Here is a 17,408-nt window from a genome sequence, read left to right as displayed (position 1 = left end):
GACAGAGATGAAAACCATGACACGAGAAATACGTGACAAATGCACAAGCTTCAGTAACCGACTCGATCAACTGGAAGAAAGAGTATCAGCGATTGAAGATCAAATGAATGAAATGAAGCGAGAAGAGAAACCAAAAGAAAAAAGAAGAAAAAGAAATGAGCAAAGCCTGCAAGAAGTATGGGATTACGTAAAAAGACCAAATCTACGTCTGATTGGGGTGCCTGAAAGTGAGGGGGAAAATGGAACCAAGTTGGAAAACACTCTTCAGGATAGCATCCAGGAGAACTTCCCCAACCTAGTAGGGCAGGACAACATTCAAATTCAGGAAATACAGAGAACGCCACAAAGATACTCCTCCAGAAGAGCAACTCCAAGACACATCATTGCCAGATTCACCAAAGTTGAAATGAAGGAAAAAATCTTAAGGGCAGCCAGAGAGAAAGGTCGGGTAACCCACAAAGGGAAGCCCATCAGACTAACAGCAGATCTCTCGGCAGAAACTCTACAAGCCAGAAGAGAGTGGGGGCCAATATTCAACGTTCTTAAAGAAAAGAATTTTAAACCCAGAATTTCATATCCAGCCAAACTAAGTTTCATAAGTGAAGGAGAAATAAAATCCTTTACAGATAAGCAAATGCTTAGAGATTTTGTCACCACCAGGCCTGCCTTACAAGAGACCCTGAAGGAAGCCCTCAACATGGAAAGGAACAACCGGTACCAGCCATCGCAAAAACATGCCAAAATGTAAAGACCATCGAGGCTAGGAAGAAACTGCATCAACTAACGAGCAAAATAACCAGTTAATATCATAATGGCAGGATCAAGTTCACACATAACAATATTAACCTTAAATGTTAATGGACTAAATGCTCCAATTAAAAGACACAGACTGGCAAACTGGATAAAGAGTCAAGACCCATCAGTCTGCTGTATTCAGGAGACCCATCTCACATGCAGAGACATACATAGGCTCAAAATAAAGGGATGGAGGAAGATCTACCAAGCAAATGGAGAACAAAAAAAAGCAGGGGTTGCAATCCTTGTCTCTGATAAAACAGACTTTAAACCATCAAAGATCAAAAGAGACAAAGAAGGACATTACATAATGGTAAAGGGATCAATTCAACAGGAAGAGCTAACTATCCTAAATATATATGCACCAAATACAGGAGCACCCAGATTCATAAAGCAAGTCCTTAGAGACTTACAAAGAGACTTAGACTCCATACAATAATAATGGGAGACTTCAACACTCCGCTGTCAACATTAGACAGATCAACGAGACAGAAAGTTAACAAGGATATCCAGGAATTGAACTCATCTCTGCACCAAGCGGACCTAATAGACATCTATAGAACTCTCCACCCCAAATCAACAGAATATACATTCTTCTCAGCACCACATCGCACTTATTCCAAAATTGACCACATAATTGGAAGTAAAGCACTCCTCAGCAAATGTACAAGAACAGAAATTATAACAAACTGTCTCTCAGACCACAGTGCAATCAAACTAGAACTCAGGACTAAGAAACTCAATCAAAACCGCTCAACTACATGGAAACTGAACAACCTGCTCCTGAATGACTACTGGGTACATAACGAAATGAAAGCGGAAATAAAGATGTTCTTTGAAACCAATGAGAACAAAGATACAACATACCAGAATCTCTGGGACACATTTAAAGCAGTGTGTAGAGGGAAATTTATAGCACTAAATGCCCACAAGAGAAAGCAGGAAAGATCTAAAATTGACACTCTAACATCACAATTAAAAGAACTAGAGAGGCAAGAGCAAACACATTCAAAAGCTAGCAGAAGGCAAGAAATAACTAAGATCAGAGCAGAACTGAAGGAGATAGAGACACAAAAAACCCTCCAAAAAATCAATGAATCCAGGAGTTGGTTTTTTGAAAAGATCAACAAAATTGACAGACCGCTAGCAAGGCTAATAAAGAAGAAAAGAGAGAGGAATCAAATAGATGCAATAAAAAATGATAAAGGGGATATCACCACTGACCCCACAGAAATACAAACTACCATCAGAGAATACTATAAACGCCTCTACGCAAATCAACTAGAAAATCTAGAAGAAATGGATAAATTCCTGGACACTTACACTCTCCCAAGGCTAAACCAGGAAGAAGTTGAATCCCTGAATAGACCAATAGCAGGCTCTGAAATTGAGGCAACAATTAATAGCCTACCAACCAAAAAAAGTCCAGGACCAGATGGATTCACAGCTGAATTCTACCAGAGGTACAAGGAGGAGCTGGTACCATTCCTTCTGAAACTATTCCAATCAATAGAAAAAGAGGGAATCCTCCCTAACTCATTTTATGAGGCCAACATCATCCTGATACCAAAGCCTGGCAGAGACACATCAAAAAAAGAGAATTTTAGACCAATATCCCTGATGAACATTGATGCAAAAATTCTCAATAAAATACTGGCAAACCGGATTCAGCAGCACATCAAAAAGCTTATCCACCATGATCAAGTGGGCTTCATCCCTGGGATGCAAGGCTGGTTCAACATTCGCAAATCAATAAACGTAATCCAGCATATAAACAGAACCAAAGACAAGAACCACATGATTGTCTCAATAGATGCAGAAAAGGCTTTTGACAAAATTCAACAGCCCTTCATGCTAAAAACGCTCAATAAATTCGGTATTGATGGAACGTACCTCAAAATAATAAGAGCTATTTATGACAAACCCACAGCTAATATCATACTGAATGGGCAAAAACTGGAAAAATTCCCTTTGAAAACTGGCACAAGACAGGGATGCCCTCTCTCACCACTCCTATTCAACATAGTGTTGGAAGTTCTGGCTAGGGCAATCAGGCAAGAGAAAGAAATCAAGGGTATTCAGTTAGGAAAGGAAGAAGTCAAATTGTCCCTGTTTGCAGATGACATGATTGTATATTTAGAAAACCCCATCGTCTCAGCCCAAAATCTCCTTAAGCTGATAGGCAACTTCAGCAAAGTCTCAGGATACAAAATTAATGTGCAAAAATCACAAGCATTCTTATACACCAGTAACAGACAAGCAGAGAGCCAAATCAGGAATGAACTTCCATTCACAATTGCTTCAAAGAGAATAAAATACCTAGGAATCCAGCTTACAAGGGATGTAAAGGACCTCTTCAAGGAGAACTACAAACCACTGCTCAGTGAAATAAAAGAGGACACAAACAAATGGAAGAACATACCATGCTCATGGATAGGAAGAATCAGTATCGTGAAAATGGCCATACTCCCCAAGGTTATTTACAGATTCAATGCCATCCCCATCAAGCTACCAATGAGTTTCTTCACAGAATTGGAAAAAACTGCTTTAAAGTTCATATGGAACCAAAAAAGGGCCCGCATTGCCAAGACAATCCTAAGTCAAAAGGACAAAGCTGGAGGCGTCACGCTACCTGACTTCAAACTATACTACAAGGCTACAGTCACCAAAACAGCATGGTACTGGTACCAAAACAGAGATATAGATCAATGGAACAGAACAGAGTCCTCAGAAATAATACCGCACATCTACAGCCATTTGATCTTTGACAAACCTGAGAGAAACAAGAAATGGGGAAAGGATTCCCTATTTAATAAATGGTGCTGGGAAAATTGTCTAGCCATAAGTAGAAAGCTGAAACTGGATCCTTTCCTTACCCCTTATACGAAGATTAATTCAAGATGGATTAGAGACTTAAATGTTAGACCTAATACCATAAAAACCCTAGAAGAAAATCTAGGTAGTACCATTCAGGACATAGGCATGGGCAAGGACTTCATGTCTAAAACACCAAAAGCAACGGCAGCAAAAGCAAAAATTGACAAATGGGATCTCATTAAACTAAAGAGCTTTTGCACAGCAAAAGAAACTACCATCAGAGTGAACAGGCAACCTACAGAATGGGAGAAAATTTTTGCAACCTACTCATCTGACAAAGGGCTAATATCCAGAATCTACAAAGAACTCAAACAAATATACGAGAAAAAAACAAACAGCCCCATCAAAAAGTGGGGAAAGGATATGAACAGACATTTCTCAAAAGAAGATATTCATACAGCCAACAGACACATGAAAAAATGCTCATCATCACTCGCCATCAGAGAAATGCAAATCAAAACCACAATGAGATACCATCTCACACCAGTTAGAATGGCAATCATTAAGAAGTCAGGAAACAACAGGTGTTGGAGAGGATGTGGAGAAATAGGAACACTTTTACACTGTTGGTGGGATTGTAAACTAGTTCAACCATTATGGAAAACAGTATGGCAATTCCTCAAGGATCTAGAACTAGATGTACCTTATGACCCAGCCATCCCACTACTGGGTATATACCCAAAGGATTATAAATTATTCTACTACAAAGACACATGTACACGTATGTTTATTGCGGCACTATTCACAATAGCAAAGACTTGGAATCAACCCAAATGTCCATCTGTGACAGACTGGATTAAGAAAATGTGGCACATATACACCATGGAATACTATGCAGCCATAAAAACGGATGAGTTTGCGTCCTTTGTAGGGACATGGATGCAGCTGGAAACCATCATTCTTAGCAAACTATCACAAGAACAGAAAACCAAACACCGCGTGTTCTCACTCATAGGTGGGAACTGAACAATGAGATCACTTGGACTCGGGAAGGGGAACATCACGCACTGGGGCCTATCATGGGGAGGGGGGAGGGGGGAGGAGGGAGGGCTTGCATTGGGGAGTTATACAAGATATAAATGATGAATTGATGGGTGCTGACGAGTTGATGGGTGCAGCACACCAACATGGCATAAGTATACATATGTAACAAACCTGCACGTTATGCACATGTACCCTAGAACTTAAAGTATAATAAAAATAAAAATAAAAATAAAAAAAAAAAAAGAAAAACACAGAGCCACTTCAAGCTCATTCTCTGTATTCTTTCTTTATGCTTAAATATACTCTGGATCATTTGTGACCCCGGGGAAAAAGGTTATTGTTCATCAGTTTAGGTTCACATTTAAGGTCAAGTCCCCCTGATTTCAAGGCGTTCTCCAAATTAAAATTTATGTCAACATATCCACACTTAGTTCTAATTTTTCCAAAGCATGGGACTTGATTTTTGATCCAGGATCAAAAATTCCAGAAGTGAATCCCAGTTCTGCCATGTACTAGCTTAGGCAAATCTCTCAACATTACCTCTGAACATTTCCCTCATCTGTAAAATGAAAATAATAGTACATACTTCAAAAAGTTGCTGAAAATCAAAGTGTGCCTACAAAGTGGTTGGCATGGTACATGGCACAGAGTAAGAGCTCACTAAACATTAACCATTATTATTTAGCATCCACTTAAAAAATTTTCTAATAGCCACTCCATTCCAACCTTCTTAACACCCTAATTAAATGCCCATTTGTTCATTCATTTAACAAAAATATGCCACTTACAAATAGAGAAAACAGATGAATCAAAGACACAACTTTTTCACAGGTACAAACTATTAAGATTTAATGGTAGACAGCAACAAGGCAAGAAAGAAATATATATGTTCTCTGGCACCTTTGATGGAGAAGTTAAAGATAATAACTGGGCTCTTTAAAGAGTTCATTCATTCAACACATAAATGTAAAGATGTGGTGTAGGAAAGCAGTGGAATACAGCATTTTCTAGAGTAAGGATTAAGGACAACTAAAGTACTAAAGGAAAAAAGAAGGCACGTGCAGGAAACAGCAAGTAGTTCAGGTTGGCCTCAGTGAAGATACTTGAATAGGAATAAAAGAAAGTTAAGACTGCCCTCTCCCTTCTTGACCCCTATCCTTTGTCCCCCTCCCTCCTTCCCTCCTATCACCATCGCTTCTGGCACCACTGCACCCGTAGGAGCTCCCCAACGGTGATGAGTTCTCAGCCCTCCATGTTACCGTGGGACGAAGAGCTCGAGGAGATCAAGAAGGAGATCAGCTTTTCCCACAGTCAAATCACTTGCTCTATAGCTGGTTCACCAGTCTGGACAAAGGAGAGACTGGCACTCTCAGCCAGGAAGATTTCCTGAGGATTCCAGAACTTGTCATTGACCCACTGGGGGACCAAATCATCAATGCCTTCTTTCCAGAGGGAGAGGACCGGGTAAACTTCCGTGGATTCACGCAAACTTTGGCTCATTTCCGCCCCATTGAGGATAACAAAAAGAGCAAAGATGTGAATGGACCCGAACCACTCAACAGCCGAAGCAACAAACTGCACTTTGCTTTTTGACGATATGAGTTCGATAAAGATGATAAGCTCTCCCGTGATGAGCTGATACAGGTGCTACGCTTGATCGTTGGAGTAAATATCTCAGATGAGCAGCTGGGCAGCATCACAGATAGGACCATTTAGGAGGCTGATCAGGATGGGGACAGTGCCATATCTTTCAGAGAATTTGTTAAGGTTTTGGAGAAGGTGGATGTAGAACAGAAAATGAGCATCTGATTTCTTCACTAAAGGACGGAGACCAAACTGTTCCTTGCGGTCTAGTATTTAAGAACTGGAACCTGGGCCGGGCGCGGTGGCTCAAGCCTGTAATCCCAGCACTTTGGGAGACCGAGACGGGCGGATCACGAGGTCAGGAGATCGAGACCATCCTGGCTAACATGGTGAAACCCCGTCTCTACTAAAAATACAAAAACTAGCCAGGCGAGGTGGCGGGCGCCTGTAGTCCCAGCTACTAAGGAGGCTGAGGCAGGAGAATGGCGTAAACCCAGGAGGCGGAGCTTGCAGTGAGCTGAGATCTGGCCACTGCACTCCAGTCCGGGCGACAGAGCCAGACTCCGCCTCAAAAAAAAAAAAAAAAAAAAAAAAAGAACTGGAACCTGAAAGTCCTCCTTCCACCAACCCCACCTCCACCCCATCATTCCCCTTCTCCCAAAGTACTACTGCTGTTGCATAACAACCCCAAATATGTTCTGACAACACAAACCTGCCTTTGGTGCATAAACAGGGCATTACAGAATGGTACACCCATTCTATTTCTGTTCAGTATCCATTCACTAGTTCTTCATTTATAAATATCTTCTTCCCCATTCTGTTGCTGAATGCCACATATCCATACAGTCTGAGAAAGTGAGAGAGGGAACCATGCTGAGAACAAGCCAGCAAAGCTCTTTCACCAGATGTAGACTGTAGCCCTACTGTCTTCCCTCCAGCAAGTCTGCCATCATGCTTCTTCATCCTTTTCATATGTCCTTTGCTTCGTACTTCTGTGTCATGCAACATACTGTTCGCTTAGTCTGGCAGTCTTTCTGCTTTTCATTAAGCACCAAAATCTCCTCTGTTCTACTTGGCACAGCTATGCCCTATGTATTTCTGATTTGGCAGGATAGTTCAGGGGTCTGGCAGTTTTTATTTACCTTTATTATTAAATGGGCCTCTGGGACGTTGCCTCTCCAGGAGCTTTTTGGTAACCAACACTTCTCTGAGAAGTATGAGACCATCCTCTGCATTCTACTCTGTCATCAAAGGGCTGCTGGGTGGAGAAACGCCATCTTGAAAGGTGGCCTTGGTGAGAGGTGTGGAGTCAAGTTTTCTAGGTTGCCTGTCCACATCACTCTACCTCTGGCCTCTGATTCTCAACATTGTACCTACATGGCTCCTCTTGTTAGTGCAGTGTTGACTATTCAAAAAATAGCAATATGCCTACAGGTTTGCTTAGTTGGGGGACACCGTTACCAGAATGGCTTCTCTGACAATATGCCTGGGGACTTTTTCATGGCTTTTTATCAAGGAGGCTGGGCACCCTATAAAGCCTCACGCATTCACACCTTTACAGCACGGTTTATGCCTTAGTGTTATGTGCACTGGAATGTTTTTCACTTCACATTTCCAAGTAGAAAGATTAGTGTTAACTTATCCCAGTACAAAATATTTAAAGATTGGTTCCTCAGTGTCTTGAAGTTTTGCACAAAATTCTTTTTTTTTTTTGAGATGGAGTCTCACTCTGTCACCCAGGCTAGAGTGCAGAGGCGCAATCTTGGCTCACTGCAACCTCCGCCTCCTGGTTCAAGCAATTCTCCCGCCTCCGCTTCCCAAGTAGCTGGGATTACAGACATGCACCACCACACCTGGTTAATTTTTTATTTTTAGTAGAGAGGGGGTTTCACCATGTTGGTCAGGTTTGTCTTGAACTCCTGACGTCAGGTGATCCTCCTGCCTCAGCGTCCCAAAGTGCTGGGATTACAGGCATAAGCCACCATGCTCAGCCACAAAATTCTTTATGAATTATACACTTGGCAAATGTTAATGATGGAAGCCATAGTCAGTTCCTAATACATGTCCAACGCATTGACTATTGTACCATTAGCTGCCTCGTTACATTAGCTTCCTAGCTCCTTGTATAGACCACTGCTAATCCCTTAAAAATGAGGTCTGGCACAAGTAGCACAACCTAAGGTGGCATTACAGGTCTTTGAGCAAGCCACAGCAAATTTTCTGCCTAAGTCAGCTTAGTTTAGACTTCAGTGAATCAAGCTATTGCCATCCTAATGCATGTCTCTATGAGTTTGTTTATCCAAACATCTGCCCTTGGCTGACTTTCTCTGATTCATTGCTTGCTTGCTTGCTTGCTTGCTTGCTTGCTTGCTTGCTTGCTTGTTTCCTTGCTTTGGAAAACTATTGAAGATGTGTACATAATTCTTTAGGAAGGGGACTGCTAAAAAATACGACTGCAAAGTGATGGAAAAGGGTGGAACGAACAGGGAAGTAGCTGGGTTGGATGGCTCAAATATAAATGAATGAGAAATTCATGAAGGATCAGTCAGACTTTGTGATCAAGTGAAAATGGAAGAATGTCTGATACTGATCAATTAGAGAGGTACTTCAGAGGCTCCTTGACTTGCATATTTAAAGTTCCTAAGGTTATAGCTTTTCCCCTCTTTTGTCTGTATAGCAAACTGTTTTAATCCACGATTGTGCCTTATTGTTCCATTAAAACATATCAACAAATACTTGTGCTTGAAACAAAAAAAAAAAAAAAAAAAAAAAAGAAAGTAAGTTAAGACTAAAGTCTGGTCAGCTCGAGATCCTTAAAGGCTCTGAAACCAAGTCCAGAATCCCACTTTCATTCTGTCAATAGTGAAAATTTAAAGATTTGTAAGTGGTACAATTATAAGTTCATAACTGTATAGGCAAAGGATGAGTGTGCTATAACATGTAAAATCGATTGGAGAAGAAACGTCTGCTGTACCAGTATGAAATCTGCAAATTAATCAGGCAGCTAGAAAAAACATGAAAAGAAAGTCTGAAGGGAAAAATACTAATACAACTGAATCAGTAAGATTTAAAATTTAATGAAATTTGTGAAGAAGAAATGAAAGATGATTTAGCTTTCAAGCCTTAGGTCTATGAACTGTACTGACGAAATATGGCTCCCAAACTTCACAGATGACTTACCCATTTTCCAAAATGCCGTATCATATTTTAACTTCTTTAATGCACTGAATTATTTTTACCTATCGAGTGAAACATGTATCGTGCAAGAACATGATATAGTAACTAATAAATACATTCAACAAATCTGGAAGACTGTAAGTATGCTGAGCAGGGAAGAGAATGGGCTACTTATTACATCTGATACATTATAACATGCCAATTAAAAGTAGAATTTGAACTTCTGTAATCATTTTTTCATTAAAATAGGAGCCAGGATTCCTATATCCATTTGTTCATTGGTATATCCCTAAATTTCTACAATGGGGTCTGGTATATTGTTAGAAATCAATAAATATATTTGTTAAATGCATATATAAATGAGAAAAGAAAGAAGTTATTAAATTTTAAGAAAGATTCTACGTTGGTCTCAATGTTCTGAGCATTCAATATTCTCGCCCAATCTTTCTTTTATTAAAATAGCCTTCTGTAGGTCACTCTATTTTGAAAAATCTAAAACTGTGACAGATTTAGTAAAATGTTATGACCACTTTAAATAATACTAAATCACTGTATTAACCACTAAAAGCCAAAACAAAAATCTTAATGTATTGTCAGACATAAAAATAATAATATCTGAGATTTTATACAGATTTTTAGGTATGCTCCATTTTTTGGGTTGGCTCCATTTCACAGTTTGGAAATATTTTTAACTTCAGACATATGATATAAAGTTAAAATTACCCCTTACCCACATGAATTTCAAGGCAAATATGTTAGTTACTATATGGGAAATTTTAAAATGTTTCCTTGCAGAGTTTATCATCTTACCAGGTCTTTCCTTCCCAGTGCCTTTTGACTCAGCAAATTTTTGTATCAAACTTTCAACTGTAGTATTAGCCATGTTATTTATAAATTCTTCATGGACCTATTAAAATGAAATAAAGAAAACTTTTTCTTTTTCCACATTCTTAATGTATTTCAGATAAAACTTACACAAGACAATTAAAATTAATTACATCAAAATATGCATTTTTGACCCAAGGCCCTTGAGAACTTTAATTTACCTGTCTTCCAGCATTACTAGATCTGTGGGGACCAGCCATCACTTACATTAACCCCTTAACACACAGCCTCACGCCCCTAGAAGTCAAAGCAGCTTTCTGTTCCCATCTTCGAGCATTCTAGACATCATTCTTATAAGACTTATATAGACAATAAAAATACTTTTGGATTAAAAAAAACACACACACACACAGTCCGACTCTGTCACCCAGATGGCTGAGTGTCATGGCTCAAGGCAGCCTCAAACTCCTGGGCTCAAGTGATCCTTCCACCTCAGCCTCCCAAGTAGCTGGGACTATAGGCACGCACAATCACACACAAAACTTTTTTAACATTTAAAAATTTTTAAGTATTTTTTAAATTTTTTGTAGAGATGAGGTCTCGCTACGTTGCCCAGGCTGGTCTTGAACTTCTGGGCTCAAGTGATCTTCCTGCCTCATCCTCCCAAACTGCTGGGATTACTGGTGTGAGCCACCATGCCTAGCTAGTTTGAAGAATAACAGATTCCATCTTTCTCTACTATATTTCAATGTACCCCAAATTGTCATCATTAAACCTTTTATATTTGTGGAACACTTCTAAGTAAAAGTTATATAATTTAATATAAAGTTGCTGCTTTAAATTTAAAAATAGTAAAGCTTGAAAAAAGAAAATTCAAAAGTTGATAGCTTTAGAAATTAAAGCAAACTGAATATAGTTAATTTAAAAAATTAATTTGAATTATCATCCTCAGTGGCCAAATGATAAAATATCCAGCTTATTTTACATTTAACACATGTAAATATATTATCTTTACATATTCTTTATCTGGAAAAATTTGGTAACATAATTATGAACTTTGAACAGAGTGAGAAAATATTTTTAAAGAGCTATAAATAAACAAATTTTTTATGAATAGTTCAACATAAAGTAAAAAAACTTACCTGGCCTATCTGCAAATGAATTTCCTTTATAGCATTTGACAAGGATCCTATAATTTCCTTTATGTGAATGAGATGAGTTTCTTCAATATCTTGAAATTTCTGGGTAACATATACAAAGTTATAGATTTATAACATATACAGGTACATACATATATATTCTGGAATCAAAAGAGCTTTTAGAAATCATCTCTCCCAGCACTTTGGGAGGCCGAGGTCAGGAGTTGGAGACCAGCCTGGCCAACATGGTGAAACCCTGTCTCTACTAAAAACGCAAAAATTAGCCAGGCATGGTGGTAGATGCCTGTAATCCCAGCAATTTGGGAGGCTGAGGCAGAAGAATCACTTGAACCTGAGAGACAGAGGTTCCAGTGAGCCGAGATCACGCCACTGCACTGGAGCCTGGATGACAGAGCAAGACTCCGTCTCCAAAAAAAGGAAATCATCTCAATATAATCAAATTTTCCAAGTTAACCATTGTTACACAATGTTTAACAAAGCCTCAAGACAAACAGGTCTAGCAGGTAAACTGAAATATGGCACTGCAAGAAGTTAACTTTTTGTTATGTCATGTTTTAGGTAAACACAAACTTTTCTAGAATTTGGATCTTTTTTTTTTTTTGAGACAGAATCTCGCTGTTGCCCAGACTGGAGTGCAGTGGCACCATCTTGGCTCACTGCAAGCTCTGCCTCCCAGGTTCACACCATTCTCCTGCCTCAGCCTCCCGAATACCTGGGACTACAGGTGCCCGCCACCATACCCGGCTAATTTTATGTATTTTTAGTAGAGACGAGGTTTCACCATGTTAGCCAGGATAGTCTCGATCTCCTGACCTCGTGATCCACCTGCCTCGGCCTCCCAAAGTGCTGGGATTACAGGCATGAGCCACCACGCCCAGCCGAATTTGGAGCTATTACACATTAAAATCTGTAATTGTGATCAGAATATTAGGAGACCCAGAAGAGAATAGTGTTACAAAAAAAAAAAAAAAAAGTTTTAAAAACTGAGAAACAATTAGTTGGCAAAGCAAAAACTACAGTTTACTTTCAAAGACTTTATAATCTAGCGCACAGATTTTCAAAATGTCTTTCTAATCCTTGAAATAATAATATACACCCGGCACAGTGGCTCACACCTATAATCCCAGCACTTTGGGAGGCCGAGGCAGGCAGATCACAAGGTCAGGAGTTTGAGACCAGCCTGACCAACATGGTGAATCCCCATCTCTACTGAAAATATAAAAAATTAGCCAGGCGTGGTGGCGCGCACTTGTAATCCCAGCTACTTGGGAGGCTGAGGCAGGAGAATCACTTGAACCCAGGAGGTGGAGGTTGCAGTGAGCCAAGATCGCGCCATTGCACTCCAGTCTGGGCAACAGAGTGAGACTCCATCTCAAAAAAAAAAAAAAAAAGAAATAACAATATACAATCCCCAAAAGAGATGACTGTGATCAAAGAAAACTGGGAAAGCCTATATACTCTATTTCAGCAGTTCTCAATCGAAGGTGAGGATGAGTTAGATCACCTGGAGAACGTTTTCAAACTTCAAAACAAATAGATCCTCCAGTACTGCCTGGGGAATGGGGGATGAAAGAGGTGAGAATGTTGTTTGGAAAACATTTCCAAGTTACTCTGATATCCCCAGAGAGAAAACCGCTGCTTACCTTGCCTTGCCTTGATATATAAATATATCAAAATATATCAAAAGCTCCTAGAGGCCAGGCACGGTGGCTCACACCTGTAATCCCAGCACTCCAGGAGGCCAAGACCGGTCAATCATGAGATGAGGAGTTCAAGACCAACCTGGCCAACATGGTGAAACCCCGTCTCTACTAAAAACACAAAAATTGGCCAGGCATGGTGGCGCGTGCCTGTAATCCCAGATACTAGGGAGCCTCAGGCAGAGAATAGCTTGAACCCAGGAGAACTGCTTAAACCTGGAAGGTAGAGGTTGCAGTGAGCCGAGATCCCGCCACTGCATTCCAGCTGGGCGACACAGTGAGACTTCATTTTGGAGAGAAAAAAGAAGCTCTGAGAAATACTGAAATAATGACACGTTTCACTTTGCTTAACCCAGCATTTTCCAAATTTCTTTGACCTCACAACACTTTTGTTTTTCTTCTTCCCTGAACATCGATTAATATCTCACAGAACAATTAATAGCCCTCGAAACAGGCTTTGGGAAATGCTGAGTTATCCATTTTCAAACAAAATACATTCGTCATTTCTATTGTACAAACCTGGTAATCCATTTTTTGCCAAATTAAATCAGTTATAAGGAATGGACCTAAGCCTTATTATTTTTCTCTGGCTAGTTTATCAAATTAAATTCCCTGACCCTATATTTAATATCTAAATTTCTTTAGTCACTTTGGTGACCAGAAATCCCCAAACCAAATGATATCTAATGTGTAAATGGTAAGAACCTCTAAAAAAAAAAATCTAGAATGGTGAAATTACAGTTTTGGCAGTATTGCAACAGCCCAAAAACTTAAATCAATGTGATTTATGAGGAACGGCAGAGTTAAAATGGAATGCTTGTCATTGACTAATTTTGACCAAGTCAATGAGAATACAGTACCAGTATTTTAAGATCCTGAATTACTCTCAAGAACTGAGGACCATTTAGTAGAAGGATAGCCCTTAGCTTAAATTTCAGCAATTTAATGAACAAGATATTTTCTCATAGACAAGTAGCCATTAATTTCATTTGAATGACCCTTAATTCCGAGGAAACCGTCTTTATTCCCTTTTGAAAAAGCTACACTCAACAAGGCAGATCATTATTTATTTACAAATATCTTAAAATATGAATCCACAGAGAAACTCAAGGCATGATTCAGATGCAATTTTGAAACTGTGGGGTTTTGGGGGTAGGGGCACACTGCTAACTATCACAATTCCTCAAAATTAGTGACTACTAAACTCAGAGTAATTCAGCAATGGGAAATGGATATAGTCTCAAGTGCTTGAGTATACACAAACGAACTTTCTTGAACAAATTAGATAGGCACTTTACCCCCTGCAACTTCAAATTCACTGTGTTCACATGCACTGTTAATTTTTTTTTTTTTTTTTTTTTTTTTTTGAGATAGAGTCTTGCTCTGTCACCAGGCTGGAGTGCAGTGGTGCAATCTCAGCTCACTGCAACCTCTGCCTCCTGGGTTCAAGTGATTCTCCTGCCTCAGCCTCCCAAGAAGCTGGGATTACAGGCACTTGCCACCATGTCCAACTAATTTTTGTATTTTTAGTAGACAGGGATTCACCACGTTGGCCAGTATGGTCTCAATCTCTTGACCTTGTGATCCGCCTGCCTCGGCCTCCCAAAGCATAAGCCACCGAACTGATGATTACAGGCCTAAGACACCAAACCAGCCTGTTATATTAATTTTTGAAAGTATAGTCATGAGCCACATAATGACATTTCTGTCAACAACTAATGCCACATATGACAGTGGTACCAAAAGATTATAATAGATATGAAAACTTTCCATTGCCTAGTGACATCATAGCTGCCATAACGTAGTGCAGCGTATTACTCACATTTGTGGTGATGCTGGTATAAACAAACCTACTGTGCTGCCTGTCACATAAAAGTACTGCATAGCACTTAATACACAGTACATAATACTTGATAATAAATGATGCTACTGGTAAATGTATTTACTACACTTTATTATTAGAGTGTAATCTTCCTACTTATTAGAAAAAACAATAACTGCAATACAGCCTCCAGCAGGTCCTTCAGGAGTTATTCTAGAAGGCTTTGTTATCATAGGTGATACTTTTTTTTTTTCCTGAGATGGAGTCTCGCTCTGTCGCCCAGGCTGGAGTGCAGTGGCACAACCTCAGCTCACTGCAACCACTACCTCTTGGGTTCAAGTGATTCTCATGCCTGAGCCTCCGGCATAGCTAGGATTACAGGCGCACACCACCACGCCGAGCTAATTTTTGTATTTTTATTAAAGATGAGGTTTCAACATGTTGGCCAGGCTGGTCTCGAACTCCTGACCTCAAGTGATCCGCCCACCTCGCCCTCCCAAAGTGCTGGGATTACAAGTGTGAGCCACCAAGTCCAGCCGGAGATGACAATTCTATGCATGCTACTGGCCCTGAAGACCTTCCAGTAGGATAAGATGTAGAGACAAAAGAGCAATCCTAATGATACTAAGCCTATGTAGGCCCATGTTTACTGTACACATGTTTGTATCTTAGTTTTTAGGAAAAAGATTTTAAAAGTTAAAAAAAATTTTTTTTAAACAGAAAAAAAGCTGATCGAGTAAGGATACAAAGAAAATATTATTGTACAAGTGTACAATGTGTTTCCACTTTAAGATGTCATCATAAAAGGGTCAAAATGTTTAAAAAATTTTTTGTTTCTAAACTTACAATGAGCTAAGGTTAATTTATTACTGAAGGAAGAAAACTACTTTTAATAAAATTTAACATAACCTAAATCTACAGTGCTTCTAAAATCTACAGCAGTGTACAGTAATGTCCTAGGCCTTCACATTTACTCACTACTCACTCACTAACTCAACCAGAGCAACTTCCATTCCTGCAATCTCCATTCAACATAAGTGTTCTACTCAGGTGCAGCATTTTAAATCTTTTATACTGTATTTTTACTGTATCTTTTCTATGTTTAAATACACAAATACCATCTTGTTATAACTGCCTACAGTATTCAGTACAGTAACATGCTGTACAGGTTTGTAGCTTAGAAGCAACAGACTACACCATATAGCCAGGTCTGTAGTAGTCTATACCATCTAGGTTTGTGTAAGTAAGTACATTCTCTCTCTCTTTTTTTTTTTTTTTTTGTGAGACAGAGTCTCACTCTGTTGCCCAGGCTGGAGTGCAGTGGCACAATCTCAGCTCACCACAACCTCTGCTTCCCATTTCAAGCAATTCTGCTGCCTCAGCCTCCCAGGTAGCTGGGATTATAGGCGTGCACCACCATGCCTGGCTAATTTTTGTATTTTTAGTAGAGACAGGGTTTCAACACATTAGGAAGTCTAGTCTTGAACTCCTGACCTCAGGTGATACGCCCGCCTCAGTCTCCAGAAGTGCTGGGATTAGAGGCATGAGCCACCATGCCTGGTCATGCATAAGTACATTCTATGATGTTCACACAATGACAAAATTGCCTAATGACATTTTTTAAAGTGTATCCCCATTGTTAAGCGACACATGACTATACTATCTTGTCAGCCACTAAAGATATATAAAAGTACTCTAATTCTAATAATCTTTCATCTGAGAGTACTGATTAACAAATCTCAAAGTTTCCATAAACTAGCTATCTCACTGCTTTAAAGTAAACAAAATCTCCATATTCTGTTTCAAGTCTCATTAAATAGTGGTAAAAGTATGAGCATAAAAAGTCACAATTTCGATCATTTTTATTCTAAACCTAAATTTTGAAAACTTAAATCACAAATACTCTAAATTCTAACCTCTTTCACCCTAGAGACTCAATTATCTTCTCCCACTAGTAAATACAGGTCCTACCACCCAAATTTGATTCTCACTATACTGTCTGGTTCTTTCTTTCCCACTGAGACTGGTCAACCCAGGTGGCCTGGAAAAACAGTTAAGTGGAGAAGTAAAAGGATTACTTTCCCTTCTAAAATAACCCAAATTAAAGTCTATTCTCTATGAAGAAACAATAATTAACCTATTCTGCAGCTGTACGAGTATGACAGAGAGGGAGAGACAGAAACAGAGATCTCTAAGATCTTGAGAAAGAACAATATACACACATTAGTAAGGTATGCCATCATCTTTATTTAAAAGCAGCATGGTCACACATTTGCTCGAATAAATTAATGTTCCCATCTTTAAAAGGGCAGAATGGGCTGGCATGGTGCCTGTAATCCCAGCCAGCATTTTGGGAGGCTGAGCTGGGCAGATCGCTTGAGCCCTAGAGTTCGAGACCACCCTGGGCAACAGGTGAAACCCTGTCTCTACTAAAAATACAAAAATTAGCCAGACATGATGGTGCACACCTGCAGTCCCAGCTAC

General features: G+C 39.5%; 1 protein-coding gene and 1 pseudogene across 1 annotated transcript in view; one reads left to right on the top strand and one right to left on the bottom strand.

Annotated features, from left to right (window-relative positions):
- FCHO2 (FCH and mu domain containing endocytic adaptor 2) overlaps positions 1-17,408 on the bottom strand; it is a 143,355-nt gene that overhangs the window by 75,701 nt on the left and 50,246 nt on the right. The window contains exons 7-8 of the mRNA XM_030927399.1: positions 11,385-11,483; positions 10,228-10,324 (exon numbers count right to left, since the gene is read on the bottom strand). Of these exons, the coding sequence (XP_030783259.1) occupies positions 10,228-10,324; positions 11,385-11,483 (196 nt within the window). The remainder of the gene's footprint in view (positions 1-10,227; positions 10,325-11,384; positions 11,484-17,408) is intronic.
- Positions 5,891-6,477, top strand: LOC104674562 (annotated as a pseudogene).

Source organism: Rhinopithecus roxellana, chromosome 3 (assembly GCF_007565055.1).
Source record: "Rhinopithecus roxellana isolate Shanxi Qingling chromosome 3, ASM756505v1, whole genome shotgun sequence".
NCBI classification, from domain to species: Eukaryota; Metazoa; Chordata; class Mammalia; order Primates; family Cercopithecidae; genus Rhinopithecus; species Rhinopithecus roxellana.
Note: the sequence above shows the minus strand (reverse complement) of the source record. Positions and strands in the feature narration are given on the sequence as shown.